This window comes from Seriola aureovittata, chromosome 8 (genome assembly GCF_021018895.1).
Source record: "Seriola aureovittata isolate HTS-2021-v1 ecotype China chromosome 8, ASM2101889v1, whole genome shotgun sequence".
NCBI classification, from domain to species: Eukaryota; Metazoa; Chordata; class Actinopteri; order Carangiformes; family Carangidae; genus Seriola; species Seriola aureovittata.
The window spans coordinates 28,080,795-28,097,919 of NC_079371.1; the positions used below are offsets into that span (position 1 = coordinate 28,080,795).

The window sequence follows — 17,125 nt, forward strand, 5'->3', positions numbered from 1 at the left end:
TGGAACAGCGCTGGCCAGTCACTGCAACTCTATCTGATCCTGAGGTAATTCCAAGAGGCAATCACCACTTTGACTTGAAGCCAGATCAATGGGTGCTGCTTGAAGAACTGGTGAAAGGGCTGCAGCCTTTTGAATGTGCTACTGTTTACCTCAGTGGACAGGAGTATGCAACTGCGTCAAGTCTTCCACAGCTGGTCAAAGGGTTGCAACGGTCCATACAGCAAACCCGTTTTGAGGCAAGCCCAGGAAAAGCCTTTCTGGTCAGTGCAGGACAAGGGATCACTGAGAGATGGGGGAATCTGAACACCATCTCAGCAGAGAGAGACAACCCACTTGTTCTTGGAGCTGCCCTTGACCCAAGATTTCAAAAGCTTAAGTTTGTGGCAGCTGAAGATGGCACAAGGGGGCAAGGGACAATTGAAGTCCTTGCTATCAAAAAGCAAAAGAGACTGGGATACATGGGGTTGACTCTGTCTAACAACAGAAGGTGGTCAGTGTTCCAGGGGAAAAAATCAGCACTGGATAACCTCCTTCAATCAGACAATGAGAATCTGAGTGAGGAGGAAGAGGAAACCCAGGCAGACCAAAAGATCCAAATGGTGAGAAATTAAGTTCAGATGTACTTTGCAGAGCCAGCAATATCCAAAAAGGAAGATCCTCTCATATGGTGGAGGGAAAATGAGGGGCGTTTTCCAACACTATCAAAGCTGGCAAGATCTCTTCTGTGCATTCCTGCAACATCCACCCCATCAGAGCGAATCTTCTCTGCAGCGGGGGATATCTGTTCTCAGAAGAGAGCAAGCCTGACACGAGACCATGTTGAGATGCTGACTTTCCTCAGTTTGAATAAACTGTGATTGACATATAACCTCATGTAGTTGGAACTTGCAACAGACACTGTTGACCACAGAATGCTGTGCACAAAATGCACGGCAAATGCACTTTTATTTTCTTTTTATTAAGGGAAAAGTATTGAAAAGTTTCTGTTGTTGATTTCAGGTGATATCAGTTTCAAATGTCACAATTCAAAACTGTAGCATTGATTTCCTGAGTAAACTGAGCCACAGTGGTCTGTAGTTAGCACATGCCTAAAACAACCTCAAGCCAAATATAACAGCTGGGGAATAGTGCCATTGAGTAATTGTGTGATTTATTATCCTATTAGTCGATTAATCGTTTCAATAATCGATGACTAGTCGACTATCAAAATAGTCATTAGTTGCAGCCCTAGTACTACTACTATTACTGATACTGCTTATCGATCCGGTACTTTAATGGTACTCTTGTTGATACTTTTTGAGGAAGAAAAAAGAACTTGAACAACACAACATTTGTCACACTTGTGACAACAGGCTGTGTTTGCATCAATGCTAGTAAAGTAGAGCCACACTTTGGACCGTTTGGTTCTCTCTGCCATCGTTATCTATCTAAAGGTAGGCTATGAGCTTGAGTTGGTGTTTGCGCTGCACCGTCTGGTGTGTGTGTGTGTGTCACTGGAACAACAGCCCAACCCCCCTGCCCTCCACTCACACAAACAGCAGGCAGGCAGAGATAGAGAGAGAGAAAGACAGATCTGCCGTCTTCTTTGAGAACAGCGAAAATATATCAAACATATACGAATATTTTACGGAGTTGGTGAAATAAACCGTTAAGGTCAGAGCTTATTGATACTGCGGTCTTGAATAATGTAGCCCTAGGGCCCGTTCAATACCAGGGGCTCGGTACCCATCCCTAGAAACTACCCATGACATAAACTACACTATCCATGAAAGAAACTACCCACAACGAGAATTACCCACGACAGGAACTACCCTAGACAGAAACTACACTACCCACCACAGAAACTACACATGACAGAAACTACCAACCACAGAACAAACCCATGACAGGAACTATCCACCACAGAAACTACCCTAGACAGCAACTACACTACCCACCACACAAACTACCTACCACAGAAACCAGCCATGACAGAAACTATCCACCACAGAAAATACACTAGACAGCAACTACACTACCCACCACAGAAACTACAAGACAGAAACTACCCACCACACAAACTACCTAGCACAGAAACCACCCATCAGTCAAGGCTTATTCTAGTTTTACAGTAGTTAAATATATATAAAGGCAGAGATTTCTCCCTGTGGGGACTGCAGTTCACTTAGAATGAAAAATATCAGTCATAGACTTGGAATATAAATACAAAGAGAGATTCCAGACAGGTGGAGAAACAGTTGCATCTGCTCCTTCAGTCGGGGCACGTGCATTGAGGTCAAATACCTGATACAGATTATCTGTGGTGTGTGTGTCTGTGTGGTACTACTCCAGTCTACCACCATCAGTCTGTGTATACAAGCCTGTGGTGGTGGGAAGAATAAGACTTTTATTCATGGCACTCCTGCCTTTCTTCTCTTTAATCAGAGCAGAAAACCCCAACACACACATACACACACACGCGCGCACACGCACACACACACACACACACACACACCACACACACACACACACACACACGCGCACACACACACACACACACACACACACACACACACACACACACACACACACACACTATCTGCAGGCTAAAGACATGTTCGGCTACAGAAAGGACAGAAGTAGCTCCCTCTGTTTTCAATACAACAGTTACATAAGAAGCTCTTCCTCGAACATACAGGACACGCTGCAGTCCTCACATCAGCCGGCTCCTCCACCCACAGGTGCTAACATCCAGGTAAGGACTCATACATCAGGTGCTTTCATTTTCATTTTAATATCCTCAAATTTGTGGGAGGAAGAAACCTGTCACTTAATAAACACTCATCACCTGTTCGTAAAAAAACTAGTATTATAATCTAGGAAGGTGTATTAGGGCCATTGCTGGTAAAAATAAATAAATAAATAAATACAGAGTGGGGAAGGTGGGTAATAGTCTGAGCAAAAACTCACTTTCAAGAAATTTAAGAGAAAAAATCTGTGGTACATTTACGAGAAAAAAAAATATATATATTCTCTGAGAGAATTTATGACCTGCAGAACCACTGACACTGAAGGAATCAAAGCCAGGAGAAGCCGATGACAACAGTGGTGAAGGGAACAACTCCCATGATCCCACGCTACTTCACAATGTCACCCAACGCTGTGTTTTGTTAATGCTTTAATTGAGAGACTCCTAGAGGCAGAAGTTACAGACTGTGTGTTAACAGCACACAGAAAAAAAGTAGATGGCTGCACAGTCACCAGGACTCATGAGCAGAAAACCCTGGATGTGTCTGTATGTGCAGTTTGACTTGTGCCGCCATTCATCATGTGTCCCTAAAAACCACCACCAGCCCTATTGTCTCCATCATCGTTACAAGCTTAAGAAAGATCCTACATTATTATTTCATAGTGTTTGATATGCAATTTTTTTTTTTTTAAAGTTCCTTATCTTCTGTATTATTCAACAAACACAAGCAAACACAAACAATAAAATCATTCTATATCAAGACTAACACAATATTAGATTAACATAAACTGTTCTTTCCTGTAGATGATGCATGAATTGACTGGCATATTTTTATGTAACTACTTCAATCACAGTAGCATTTTGACTGATTTGTTTAACTTACAGTCTTGTAAGCATGTAAAATTGTCCATCATTATGCAGACATGGTTCTCTTCACCCAGCTGGACGAAGTCTTCATTAATGAAATGCACCGTTAGACTCTGATAGGGCTCTGCTGTACGGCTTCACCACGTCAGCTGTAATAGCAAAAAACTCCACTGATTTTTTATATAGCTCCGATATGGCAACCTGGCTAAAGTATTTGTGTGAGGGCATGCTGTACCGCTTATCCAGTGTATTTATCAAAGCCGTAAACCCAGACTTGGTCACCGTGCTGAGAGGCATCGTATCTTTCTCTGTGAACTTGTGAACTCCATTATTCCCTGAGTAATTTCCCTGTGCCGTTTTGAATTACGTTCATATGGAGTTGTGCTTTCAAACATTTCGATCAGTGCTCCTTGTCGGGTGGTATTCGGCTTACTTGACACAATGGTGGTCAGAATTTTAGCCATGTAACTATCGTACATGACTTTGTTGTGCTGATACAGGTTAGTAGTGTTGCCCCATGAGGTAGCAACGGTAGCAAGGCAGGTTCTGCACAATACCTGACACTATGCAACATTTTCTTTTTTAAAGCCAAAATAGTTCCATACAACCGACTTACTGCTCCTCTTAGACACTAAAGTTTCCGCAGTGCCAGGTTCTGTCGAGCCGCAGGCCATTATACAACAGGTCAAAAAGTAGCATGCTAAGTTTTGTGCTCCCTCTTTTAGCCAACTGTTCTACTCTTGCTTGCATGTCATGTGACATGAGTGTAATCGCAGCCTTTGCAGTTAGAAAATCACGTTTTATCATATCGCAATAATTTCACAAAACCGTTCAGCCCTACTGGTTAACCACATCAGCTCCAGGTACGTCTCTCTGTATCCTGCTGTATACCAGAGTTTAAATCTGGTGTCTGTGGCCTCTTTCCTGCTGACACCACATCTCTCTGGGTCACTGTCTTAGGAGGTCCAAGATGGATTAGTTCAGTGTTCCTGTAATTACTCTCATTCCCAGAAGAAGGACACAAAAGTTACACAGTTCAGATTTAACACGGAACTGCAGAGTAAATAACAACAAGTAATTACACTACAGTGATGTTTTCAGCTAAAAAGGCCTCCAACAAGGAAAGAGATCAGACCAGAGCACAGGCAGACTGCTCATGGGGACTACCGGCTCAAATCCTTGTTGGCCTGTGGACCGTCAGAACATCCAAAGAGTTTTTAAAGGCAGGTGAAATATACAGCAAAGGGCACGTCGCAAAAGAAGTGAGGACCCCATACACACATAAAAAGCACTATGTTTTAAATTCATAAATTCAGATTAGCTCCACCTGTGGTTAAGACAGAGCACAGGAGCATAATTGCTTGATGGCCAGCAGAAGGAAATACTTTTCTGGTGTTAACACACTATGGTTGAGATCACACAACCCTAGATCAATATTCATTCATTCCAGTATTATCAAGTCCCCTTGGCTCCTTATTAACAGATATTCAATGTGGAAGTAACCTAACCAGTCACCTCACAGCTCACTATGGATGCTGATTTGTAAAAAAAATTTCTGACCAATAACCGATGCTCATTAACTGAGCATTAGCTGTTAACCTACAAGATTAAAATGTACCATTTAGAATGGACGAGTGTCTGTGACTGTTTTTCATAAGAAGGGGTGTATTTTTACATGTGCAGAACCGGCATAAAAGCCTAGATGTCCAATGTAGGAAAATATTTTATAACTTCAAATAAATAGCAAATAGTAGGCAGACTTTCTAACAGATAAACAGTTTATAAAACAAAAACACGTTGAATGCTCCAGTGTAGAGAGTGCTGTAAGACAACCTCCTCCTCCTCCTCCTCCTCCTCCTCCGCTCTCAGCTAATTGATGATCAAAAAAAGCTAACGGGTGAACAAAACGTTAACTTGTAGTCGCATTTCTCGGACCTCAAAATGAAATAAACAGGCCTACCTTAGTCCTCAGCATTGTGGATAGCTTGTCTATTTGTTTTTGTTCAGAAATAGAAACATGTCGTGCTGTGCTGGTGCGCAGTCTGTTGACTGTGAGACCCTAGGTGAAAAATACCCACTCAGATGTGTCCAAGGAATGCAGAGATGGCGTCTGCTACAGTGGCCAGCCTTGGGAAGCGCATCTGATTAGCTTTTCACCAGTAAAGAGGATTAGTATCCAACGAGGTGGGATTGCCTCTCACAAATAAGCCTATATATCATTTAATTGCTCACCTAACCAGTCACTTCACCGCTCACCGAACCAGTCACCTCACCAGTCAACTCACCACTCACCTCACAGCTCACTGAACCACTCACCTCACCTGTCACCTCACCGCTCACCTAACCAGTCACCTCACCAGTCAACTCACCGCTCACCAAACCAGTCACCTCACCAGTCACCTCACCAATCACCTCGCAGCTCACTGAACCAGTCAACTCACAGCTCACCTCACCAGTCACCTAATCATTCACCTCACCAGTCACCTCACCGCCCCCTCACTAGTCATGTCATCAGTCACCTCACAGCTCACGAACCAGTCACCTCATCAGTCACCTCACCTGTCACCTGACCAGTCACCTCACCAATCACCTCACAGCTCACCGAACCAGTCAACTCACCAGTCACCTCACCGCCCCCTCACTAGTCATGTCATCAGTCACCTCACAGCTCACGAACCAGTCACCTCACCTGTCACCTGACCAGTCACCTCACCAATCACCTCACAGCTCACCTAACCAGTCGACTCACAGCTCACCGAACCAGTCAACTCACCAGTCACTTCACCGCTCACTGAACCAGTCACCTCACCGCTCACCGAACCAGTCACCTCACCAATCATCTCACAGCTCACCTAACCAGTCACCTCACCAGTGTCCTCAAAAGTCACCTCACAACTGACCTAACCAGTCACCTCACCGCTCACCGGACCAGTCACGTTACGGCTCACCTCACCTGTCACCTCACCAATCATCTCACAGCTCACCTAGCCAGTCACCTCACCAGTCACCTCAAAAGACACCTCACCGCTAACCTAACCAGTCAACTCACAGCTCACCTAACCAGTCACCTCACCAGTCACCTCAAAAGTCACCTCACCGCTAACCTAACCAGTCAACTCACAACTGACCTAACCAGTCACATCACCGCTCACCGGACCAGTCACGTTACGGCTCACCTCACCTGTCACCTCACCAGTCACCTCACCAGTCACCTCACAGCTCACCTCGCAACTCACCTCACAACTCACCTAGCCAGTCACCTAACCAGTCAACTCACCAGTCACCTCACTGCTCACCTAACCAGTCACCTCACCTGTCACCTTACCTAACCAGTCACCTCACCTGTCATCTCACCTGTCACCTCACCAATCACCTCACAGCTCACCTAACTAGTCACCTCACCGCTCACCTAACCAGTCACCTCACAGCTCACTTAACCAGTCACCTCACCGCTCACCTCACCAGTCACCTCACAAGTCACCTTACAGCTCACCAAACCAATCACCTCACAGCTCACCTTAACAGTCACCTCACCTGTCACCTTACCTAACCAGTCACCTCACCTGTCATCTCACCTGTCACCTCACCAATCACCTCACAGCTCACCTAACTAGTCACCTCACCGGTCACCTAACCAGTCATCTCGCCGCTCACTTAACCAGTCAACTCACCAGTCACCTCACAACTGACCTAACCAGTCACCTCACCGCTCACCGAACCAGTCACGTTACGGCTCACCTCACCTGTCACCTCACAGCTCACCTAGCCAGTCACCTCGCCAGTCACCTCACAACGGACCTAACCAGTCACCTCACCTGTCACCTCACAGCTCACCTCGCCAGTCACCTCACAACGGACCTAACCAGTCACCTCACCGCTTAAGTTCTTAAGAATTGCATGTATGTTTTGCAAACTACTGTTACACCTAATTTTGATTTCGTTTGCATGGGAAACTTGTGAAACAAGATGACCAGTGTTTTTACGTGGCTAATGTAATGTTAGCTTAATGTTAGCTTAAAACAGAGGACAAAAAAGCAAGCACTCTCAAAAATGAAGCTCTCTCATGGGGTGCGCGCCAAAAAAAAAAAAGAAAAGCCAGCACTCGCAATGTCCTTTTAGAGGTTTTAATCACTGGAAAAGCGGCAAAGGTCTTCCTCAGTGAGGAAGACTACCAGTGCATTTTCCGCTTACTGGAAAAGCAGCAAATTGCCGCTTTTCCAGTGACTATTAAAACCTCTAAAAGGACATTGTGAGTGCTGGCTTTTCTTTTCATTTTTTTCTCATTTCTGAAATCTTTCAACAAGAAGCAGTGAATGTTCATATTGTTATGATAATTGTACTTACAACATTGAAATTATAATAAAGGCCAGTGTACATTCTGTTTGTTTTACTGAGAGGGAAAAAACAGAGAGCCTTTTAATTGCCTAAATACACTTATTTCATCTCATTTATTAAGCATTTAAAATGTGTATATTGTTTTACTGATGAGAAGAAGTAAAACAATGAGATAGCCTATTAACTATGCCTAAATACATTGATTTGGTCTCTTAATAAAGTATTTAATGTGTATATGTTGTCAACAACACGTGCTGAAAACAAAGTTGTGATTTATCAAAAGTATATTTCTTCAAAATGGCTGGTTTGCCTATTCAAGTTAATATAAGGTGATGTGGAAATGGCAGTAAAAATGGTCAAGAACATTCATTTATGCACAAATTCACTCCTGACAATTTATGGATAAGACTTATTGTGAATTGGGTCCTGATTGTTTGTCATTTTTAAAAAGTGGGTCCTCAGAGAAGAAGTTGGGAAAACACTGCAGTAATATAAGGACTGTTGGCAACAGCTGGAGTTGTTTACCTACCTCCCTGTGTGTCTCTCTGCCCAGCTGCATATACTATTAATTAATGTCGAAAAGCAGCACATGAAAATGGAGAGATTACTGTAACAGTGAACAACATTGAGTAATTTATTGCTTTTCATTGTGTTTGTAAAGGTGTTTTGTAGACTAGACTGTAAAAATGAAACGGAGACAGGGAGAGATCCACGACTTCTTCATAAAGAAGAAGCAGTGTCAGAGCAGTGCAGGTCAGCCTGAGGAACGCAGGGAAGGTCAGGGTCAGCCTGAATGCAGCAGCCAGGCCCCATCACAGGTTCAAGGCCAGACCCATGGACCTCTAGGTGAAAATACAGACCTGAAGAATATGATTTAAAATGGAGTCATATGTATACCACATAGTATGTGCTTTGTTGTTCTGCAAGATTTTACATTTGCTCAGTGAATGAAGTGACTAAATATCCTACTTTTATTTAATCTTACTAAATTAAACTGATGCTATTGTGCACTGTGCAGTTTTTAATAGTATGCCTTTGTTAAACATAGGTACTTTATGCTATATTGTAAAAAGTATCATTTAAATGTAATTTTAGATATAATGAAGTGCCAATCAATACTTTAGATGCACCCAGGGAGGAGACCACGCAGCCTGATGATGCAGACGACAGCAGCAGCGGCGGCGGGAACAGGAACATCCATGCTCAACCAATGCCCACGTTTGCTGCACCCAAAGGTCCCCAAGGTAGAATTTTAATTTTATATTAACTTAACCCTCCATCTAGCAATATGTGCATTGCTCTTCTGTATTACTAAACTGCTAGAATACAGTTGTCTCTTGGTGAATTTTGGGTGTAACAGGTAAAGCTAGAACACCTCAGTATAAACTTGTCATTGTTTAAAGATCCGCTCCAGACATTATTTAAAATACTCTACTTTGAAAAATAATTTGACTGACCTGGTTTTTCTCACAAAAGGTAAATTATCTTGTTAAAATCTTTAAAATTACATCAACTATTTTTAGTTAGTTTTTTAATTTCTAAAAGTTTCCTGGTGGACATCAAATGTCTCCTACCTCACTGTTAAGCCCATTCTCAGTGTATGTGCACTGGAGGCTTCAAGTTCCCACACTCTTGAATAAGCTGAATAATTTCTCCAAACTATTTGTGATGTCACAAATCATGCTTGAGTCCTACCCCTTACAATCAGATTTTCAGTGAGCACAGTGAAACGTTCTAATTTCTGCAGATGAATGTAAAAACAGTCTTCACGTGTCAGATTCTGCACATTGAAGCTCAAACATGCAACTGTAGGAACAAGAAAAAAGATGTTTTTGAGTAGAGGGGGACATAAACAATTACCTAGTCTTAGACAATTTCACCATTGACCATGAGGATTAGTTTCCACAGACTCATTTTGGAACTTTTTATATTTCCAGATATATCTCAAACAAGCGCTGCGGGCCCCGCACAACCGATGCTGAAAACCTTCCCACGAAGTCGGCACGGACAGGGTCAGACGAGGGGCCTTCAACGCCACATGGTGCAAAGTGCACACCTGGCTTGAGTATTCACAATGCCAGGATAGTGCACACTGTTTTGGTTGTAGGCATTTTTCGCTCCCCTCTGCGCCTGAAACAGTGTTCTCCTTAGATACTGGTTTTTCAAACTGGAAAAAGGCCACGTATAAAGATGGAGCATTCCAGATGTATGCCAAGGCAGAGCATCATCTCAATGCCATGGTGGCATGGACAGAGTATAAGAGGGGTGTTGAGAACAATACATCTTTACTCCAGGCAATGGATAAATAATACCAAAAAAAGGTGGAAGAAAACAGACAGTATATCAAAACAATTGCTGATGTCCTGCTGTGTACAGCCACCCAAAACATTGCACAGCCTGTCCACCGACAGTCAGGGGACTCAGGCAACAGAGGGAACTTTTTAGCCATTATGGAACTGATTGCTAAGCATGACCCTTTAGTGAAACAGAAAATGGAGCATAGCAATGCCGAATATACCAGTCACAGCATCCAAAATGTGATTTTGGAGGTGCTGGCTGAGATGGTACGGAAGGACATTGTTGAAGAGGTAAAACAAAGCCAGACATTCAGCATCTTAGCTGATGAGACAAAGGATTTAAAAAAAGAAGAGCAAATTTCCTTAGTGCTCAGGTACTATTATGAGGGAACAGTGCATGAAAGTTTCATGCATTTTGAACATGCTGATAAGCTTGATGCTGCTGGGCTAACAGAAAAGATTGTGAATAGCCTCGAAAAATATGGACTGGAATACAGAGAGCAGCTGGTCGGACAAGGTTACGACAGGGCCTCAGTGATGAGCGGCAGACACAGTGGTATATACAGTCACAGGCTAAGCACACTTTTTATGTGCACTGCAATGCACGCTGCCTTAATTTGGTAATTGTAGACACAGTGAAAGCAGTGCCAGAGGCATCATGCTTTTTTTCTTTGTTGCAGCGCCTATGAACATTTCTGTGTGGATCGTACGTACACCAAAAGTGGATGGACATACAGTGCTCAATGTTTGAAGATCAGCCTCGAGAGTTGCCAAAACTCAGTGATGTTAGGTGGGCTTGCAGGTTTTATGCTTGTCGTAACCTCATAGCTCACCTAACCAGTCAACTCACCACTCGCCTCACAGCTCACCGAAGCAGTCACCTCACAGCTCACCTCACAGCTCACCTAACCAGTCACCTCGCAGCTCACCTAGCTAGTCAACTCACCACTCATCTTACAGCCCACCTAAACAGTCACCTCACCACTCACCTCAGAGCTCACCTCACCAGTCAACTCACCAGTTACCTCACGGCTCACTGAACCAGTCACCTCACCTGTCACCGAACCAGTCACCTCAAAAGTCACCTCACCGCTAACCTAACCAGTCACCTCACCGCTCACCTGACAGCTCACCTAACCAGTCAACTCACCAGTCACCTCACCTCACCAGTCACCTCACCAATCACCTAACCAGTCACCTCACCAGTCACCTCACAGCTCACCTAGCTAGTCAACTCACCACTCATCTCACAGCCCACCTAAACAGTCACCTCACCACTCACCTCAGAGTTCACCTCACCAGTCAACTCACCAGTCACCTCACCTGTCACCGAACCAGTCACCTCACCAGTCACCTCACAGCTCACCTAGCCAGTCACCTAACCAGTCAACTCACCAGTCACCTCAAAAGTCATCTCACCGCTAACCTAACCAGTCACCTCACCTCTCACCTAGCCAGTCACATAACCAGTCATCTCACCTCACCAATCACCTAACTAGTCAACTCACCAGTCATCTCACAGTCCACCTAAACAGTCACCTCACCGCTCTCCGAACCAGTCACCTCACGGCTCACCTAACCAGTCACCTAACCAGTCAACTCACCATTCATCTCACCTCTCACCTAACCAGTCACCTCATCAGTCACCTCACCAATCACCAAACCAGTCACCTCACCAGTCACCTCACCAATCACCTCACAGTTCACCTAACCAGTCACCTGAAAAGTCACCTCACCGCTAACCTAACCAGTCACCTCACCGCTCACCAAACCAGTCACCTCACAGCTCACCTCAAAAGTCACCTCACTGCTAACCTAACCAGTCACCTAACCAGTCGACTCACCAGTCACCTCACCAGTCACCTGTAAAGTCACCTCACCCATAACCTAACCAGTCACCTCACCGCTCACCTCACCGCTCACCTCATCAGTTACCTAACCAGTCAACTCACCAGTCACCTCACAGGTCACCTAACCAGGCACCTCACCAGTCACTTCACCGCTCACCTAACCAGTCACCTCACAGGTCCCCTAACCAGGCACCTCACCAGTCACTTCACCGCTCACCTAACCAGTCACCTCACCACTCAACTCACCAGTCACCTCAGAACTCACCTCACCAGTCACCTCACCAGTCACCTCATAGCTCACCTAACCAGTGAACTCACCACTCACCTCACAGCTCACCTAACCAGTCACCTCACAGCTCACCTGACCAGTCGGCTCACCGCTTACCTCACAGGTCACCTAACCAGGCACCTCACCAGTCACTTCACCGCTCACCTAACCAGTCACCTCACCGCTCACCTCACCAGTCACCTCAGAACTCACCTCACCAGTCACCTCACAGCTCACCTAACCAGTCACCTAACCAGTCACCTCACCAGTCACCTCAAAGCTCACCTAAGCAGTCAACTCACCACTCACCTCACAGCTCACCTAACCAGGCACCTCACCAGTCACCTCACAGCTCACCTAACCAGTCACCTCACCAGTCACCTCACCGCTCACCTCACCAGTTACCTAACCATTCACCTCATCAGTCACCTCACAGCTCACCTAACCAGTCAACTCACCAGTCACCTCACAGTTCACCTAACCAGGCACCTCACCAGTCACTTCACCACTCACCTAACCAGTCACCTCACCGTTCACCTCACCAGTCACCTCACAGCTAACCTAACCAGGCACCTCACCGCTCACCTAACCAGTCACCTCACCAGTCACCTCACAGCTAACCTCACCAGTCACCTCACCAGTCACCTCACCGCTCACCTCACCAGTCGCCTCATAGCTCACCTAACCAGTCAACTCACCACTCACCTCACCGCTCACCTAACCAGTCACCTCACCGCTCACCACAGGTCTCACCTCACCAGTCACCTCACAGCTCACCTAACCAGGCACCTCACCGCTCACCTAGCCAGTCACCTAACCAGGCACCTCACCACTCACCTAACCAGTCACCTCACCGCTCACCTCACCTGTCACCTCACCGCTCACCTAGCCAGTCACCTAACCAGGCACCTCACCACTCACCTAACCAGTCACCTCACCGCTCACCTCACCTGTCACCTCACCGCTCACCTCACAGCTCACCTCACCAGTTACCTCACAGCTCACCTAACCAGTCAACTTTCCACTCACCTCACAGCTCACCTAACCAGTCGACTCACCAGTCACCTCACAGCTCATCTAACCAGTCACCTCACCGCTCACCTCACCAGTCCCCGCTCACCTAACCAGTCAACTCACCAGTAACCTGACAGCTCAACTCACCAGTCACCTCACCGCTCACCTAACCAGTCGACTCTACAGTCACCTCACAGCTCAACTCACCAGTCACCTCACCGCTCACCTCACCAGTCACCTGAACAAGTCACTTCACCGCTCACCTTATCAGTTACCTAACCAGTCACCTAACCAGTCACCTCACAGCTCACCTAACCAGTCACCTCACAGCTCACCCTCTGTTTGTATCTAAATGCCCAAACATCTGCATACAGTCTGCATAAGAGCTTGTTTTGTAAAAAACTCCAAGTCATTTTCAGTACTGACTGAGCAGCAGCTGCATGTTCAGTATCACACAGAACACTGAGCAATAAGGACCAGGAGCAGAGGTGATGAACATCCTGCTGCACACACAAGTTTCAAATGTGTGTGTTTGGGCCGACAACACAGTGATAATTTGTTCGGTTCATAGAGACACAGTAGCAGATAAAGTGAAGCTAAGACCATCCTCCAGACTGCTGCAGATATTTATAAGAGCAGTGTGGAGACTTTAGTGCCATCTAGTGGTGAGGCTGCAGAGCACCTTTCCCCTCACCCCTTCCTTTCCAAGTTTATAGGAGAACCTACGGTGGCCTCCAGGTAACATAAAAACACAAAAGGGCCCTCTCTAGAGCCAGTGTTTGGTTTGTCTATTCTCAGCTACTGTAGAAACATGGCGGTGCAACATGGTAGGTGGAAAACGACCCGCTAGATATGAAGGGCTCATTCTAAGCTAACAAACACCCCGCGATTCTTGGTGTCAGATGACTATACACTAATGAAAACATAATTATGAACCTTATATTCTATTGCTTCCAATAGATCCTACACATTTCTACATACTGGTCCTTTATCTGCTGGTGATGCTGTGATTTAAACAGGCAGTTTGTGACTGGGAGCCTGGTTACATGTAATCATTGCAGCTCTAGTCTGTGTGTGTGTGTGTGTGTGTGTGTGTCTGTGAGTTCAGTGCCTGGCTAGTGACACTGGACCCAGCTCTGACCACTCTAGTGAGCGATGTTGCAGGGGAAGCAGTGGGGCAAACATGGGAAGGATGTTAAGCTTACAGGAGGTTCAGGTCAGACCTGCATCCTGCCATGAAGGTTAGTGGACCAAACAACACATCATTGTACCAGCGCTACCTGGGATGTAACAGCACCATAAATTACTAATAATACTCCAAGTGAGGCTGCAAATGTCTGAAACCCAGTTTTATCAAATAAATAGTTAAGGAAAGTTATAAAGTTATGACTTCACCTCCTTTTACAACTCTGCCAAACTAGTCACTGTTAAGTCATGTGTCTTATTGAGGGTCATTTACAAGAGATAACTCATTTGGACTTGATTTAACGTGTTCTGGTTCTGAACATGTGTAGACAGGCTGCTCAATCAGCAACGACACCAAATTATCTGGTGTAAATTAGAGACTGTGATGTATCCATCCACCTCTGTGATTTTAAAGCGATTATAATATACTTTTCCTCTGATGCCACTGCTTCTTAAAACGTAAAACGTGGCACAGGACACTGGAATTTCTGTCTGATCAGAGTTAGCATTGAGTCTGAATACAAAAGAGAAATAGACCAACAGGCTAAGATGACAACAACAATAATGATGATGATGATGATGATGATGATCAGCATCAAGGTATGGTAGTGGTTTCTCACAGTACCAATGAAAACACTAGCAATGAGTGGGCCTAACCCTAAACAGTGTAGAGGCCTTACCCAGGTATTTGATGGTGAATCCCCGGGGCGGATTGAGGGACCTTCGCATCCAACCCTCCCTCAGCACCTCCAGGTGGTCCTCCTTCCCCTGGATCAGCAGCACATGCTCGTCTATCCAGCCCAGGAAGAAGGTCTCTGACACAGCCTCGGTAATCCGCTGGTTCCACACATGCTGCTGGGTATTTTCTGCTTTGAAATCGGCAAAAATCTCATAGCCGGTGTGGTGCCTTGGCAGCTCGTCGCTCTCTGACACCCCGGCCGCCCCCACCGCCTCCCCAGCCCCGACCCTGGACAGCACTATAGCCAGGGAGTGGGGAGCTATCTGCAGGAAAGACTCCATTATCGCGTCGGCCTTCTAGCTGTCTGAGGAAAGCAGTGTTCTCATTGCATTTACCGATGTGACACACCGTGAGGCTCAGCGGGAATCAGACCATCCATGTTAGCTAGCAGGGTGTGTAGCGACAAGCTACGCTCTGCAGACTACCGCTGTGTTTCCATGAAGCTAGCCCGCTAGCCCCCGAACCTCACATCAACCCCATTCCCGGTCCGTCTTCTCCTCCGGACGTGATATATCGCTCCGTTACCGGTCCCGGTGTTTACTACAGACTCATGTGAAGCGCTGTCCACCACAAACCGGAGTTGACATTCGTGCCTTTCGGTGTAAAGCCCGTAGTTCCGTACGGTACCTGGGACTACAGCCAGCTAGCTGGATGCTAACGTGTTAATGAATTCACCCAGGCAACAGATGCGGCCAGCCCCCTCCGCTCGTCGCCGGGCAGCAGCCCGGTCTCGTGGGACACCTGTATGTTTTTTTTTTTGTTTGTTTGTTTGTTTTTTACCACCCTTCAAGGTTCACAGGAGGCGAGGTGTCAGCAGCCGTGGGAGGACAGTGTCGTGTCTCTGGCCTGGCTCGCTCCGGTCCGGTGCAGGGAGCACGGCAGGATGCAGGACGGTCTCATTCAGGTATAGTGATGGCAGCGTCGGTACGGAGCTGCGTCAAGACGGGAACGACTTGACGACACGAGCTTCCGGACAGTCTGTCAAATTAAAACTCACAAAGATTACATGCAACCAGCAGTACGACGGAATATTACGGCCACAATAAGTTAAAAAAAAAAAAAAAAAAAAAAGAAATCTGAAATTTTGACAATGATGTCATGATATTACGAGAATAAAGTCGTCATGATGTAAAATTTCGAAACTTAGAAATATTACAATAAGCCAGTCTTACAGGTGAAAGGACAGTCAGTGGTTGTCTGAACGGCTTCTGGCAGCTGCTGTTTGTCTGTTTAACAATAGAATAGACTCAGTTTCTTCACAGTTTTTTCAATGTCCTGATGCTGATGATGTGAACAGTTATCTTCTGTCCATTAACCAACAAAGCTTTAAAATGCTCAAGATATTTGTCTGACTGTGGGATTTGAACTGTGTGACATTCCTGAATAACTAACTGTTTAACTGTTTAACTAGCTGTTTAAATCCCCTTGCAGACTATTTCAGAAACACATACCTCTGGCCAGTGTAGATTTAACACAAGGGCCTTCATCAGTGAAGCAGAACCCACCTTAGGGTCTTCATCACATCAAGTGATACTGAGCTTTTGTACAGTATCATAGTCCCAGATTCCCAGACACAGTTACTGTTAATATTACCACAAACCAGCTGTCATACTGTCATACCCCTAATTCTTCTGTCTTATTGCTAAAAATAACACTAATACAGACAGTAGTACATATGGTTAATATGGAAAATATTATGAAAAAAAAGATGCATTGAAGCTGTAAAGTACATTTCCACGTTTTAGATCATATGTCATGATCAACATCAGAAATGTATTTGATGATGGCATCACAGACTGAATAAGATTAACCAAACTTTCAGCAAAAAAAAACATGAATAGA

General features: G+C 45.4%; 1 protein-coding gene across 1 annotated transcript in view; it reads right to left on the bottom strand.

The window, feature by feature from the left end:
* The window catches only part of LOC130173363 (storkhead-box protein 2-like), a 103,174-nt gene extending 87,019 nt beyond the window's left edge, over positions 1-16,155 (bottom strand). The window contains exon 1 of the mRNA XM_056382569.1: positions 15,225-16,155. Coding sequence (XP_056238544.1) covers positions 15,225-15,564 — 340 coding nt within the window. The 5' untranslated portion in view covers positions 15,565-16,155. The remainder of the gene's footprint in view (positions 1-15,224) is intronic.
* Between the last annotated feature and the right edge of the window lie 970 nt (positions 16,156-17,125).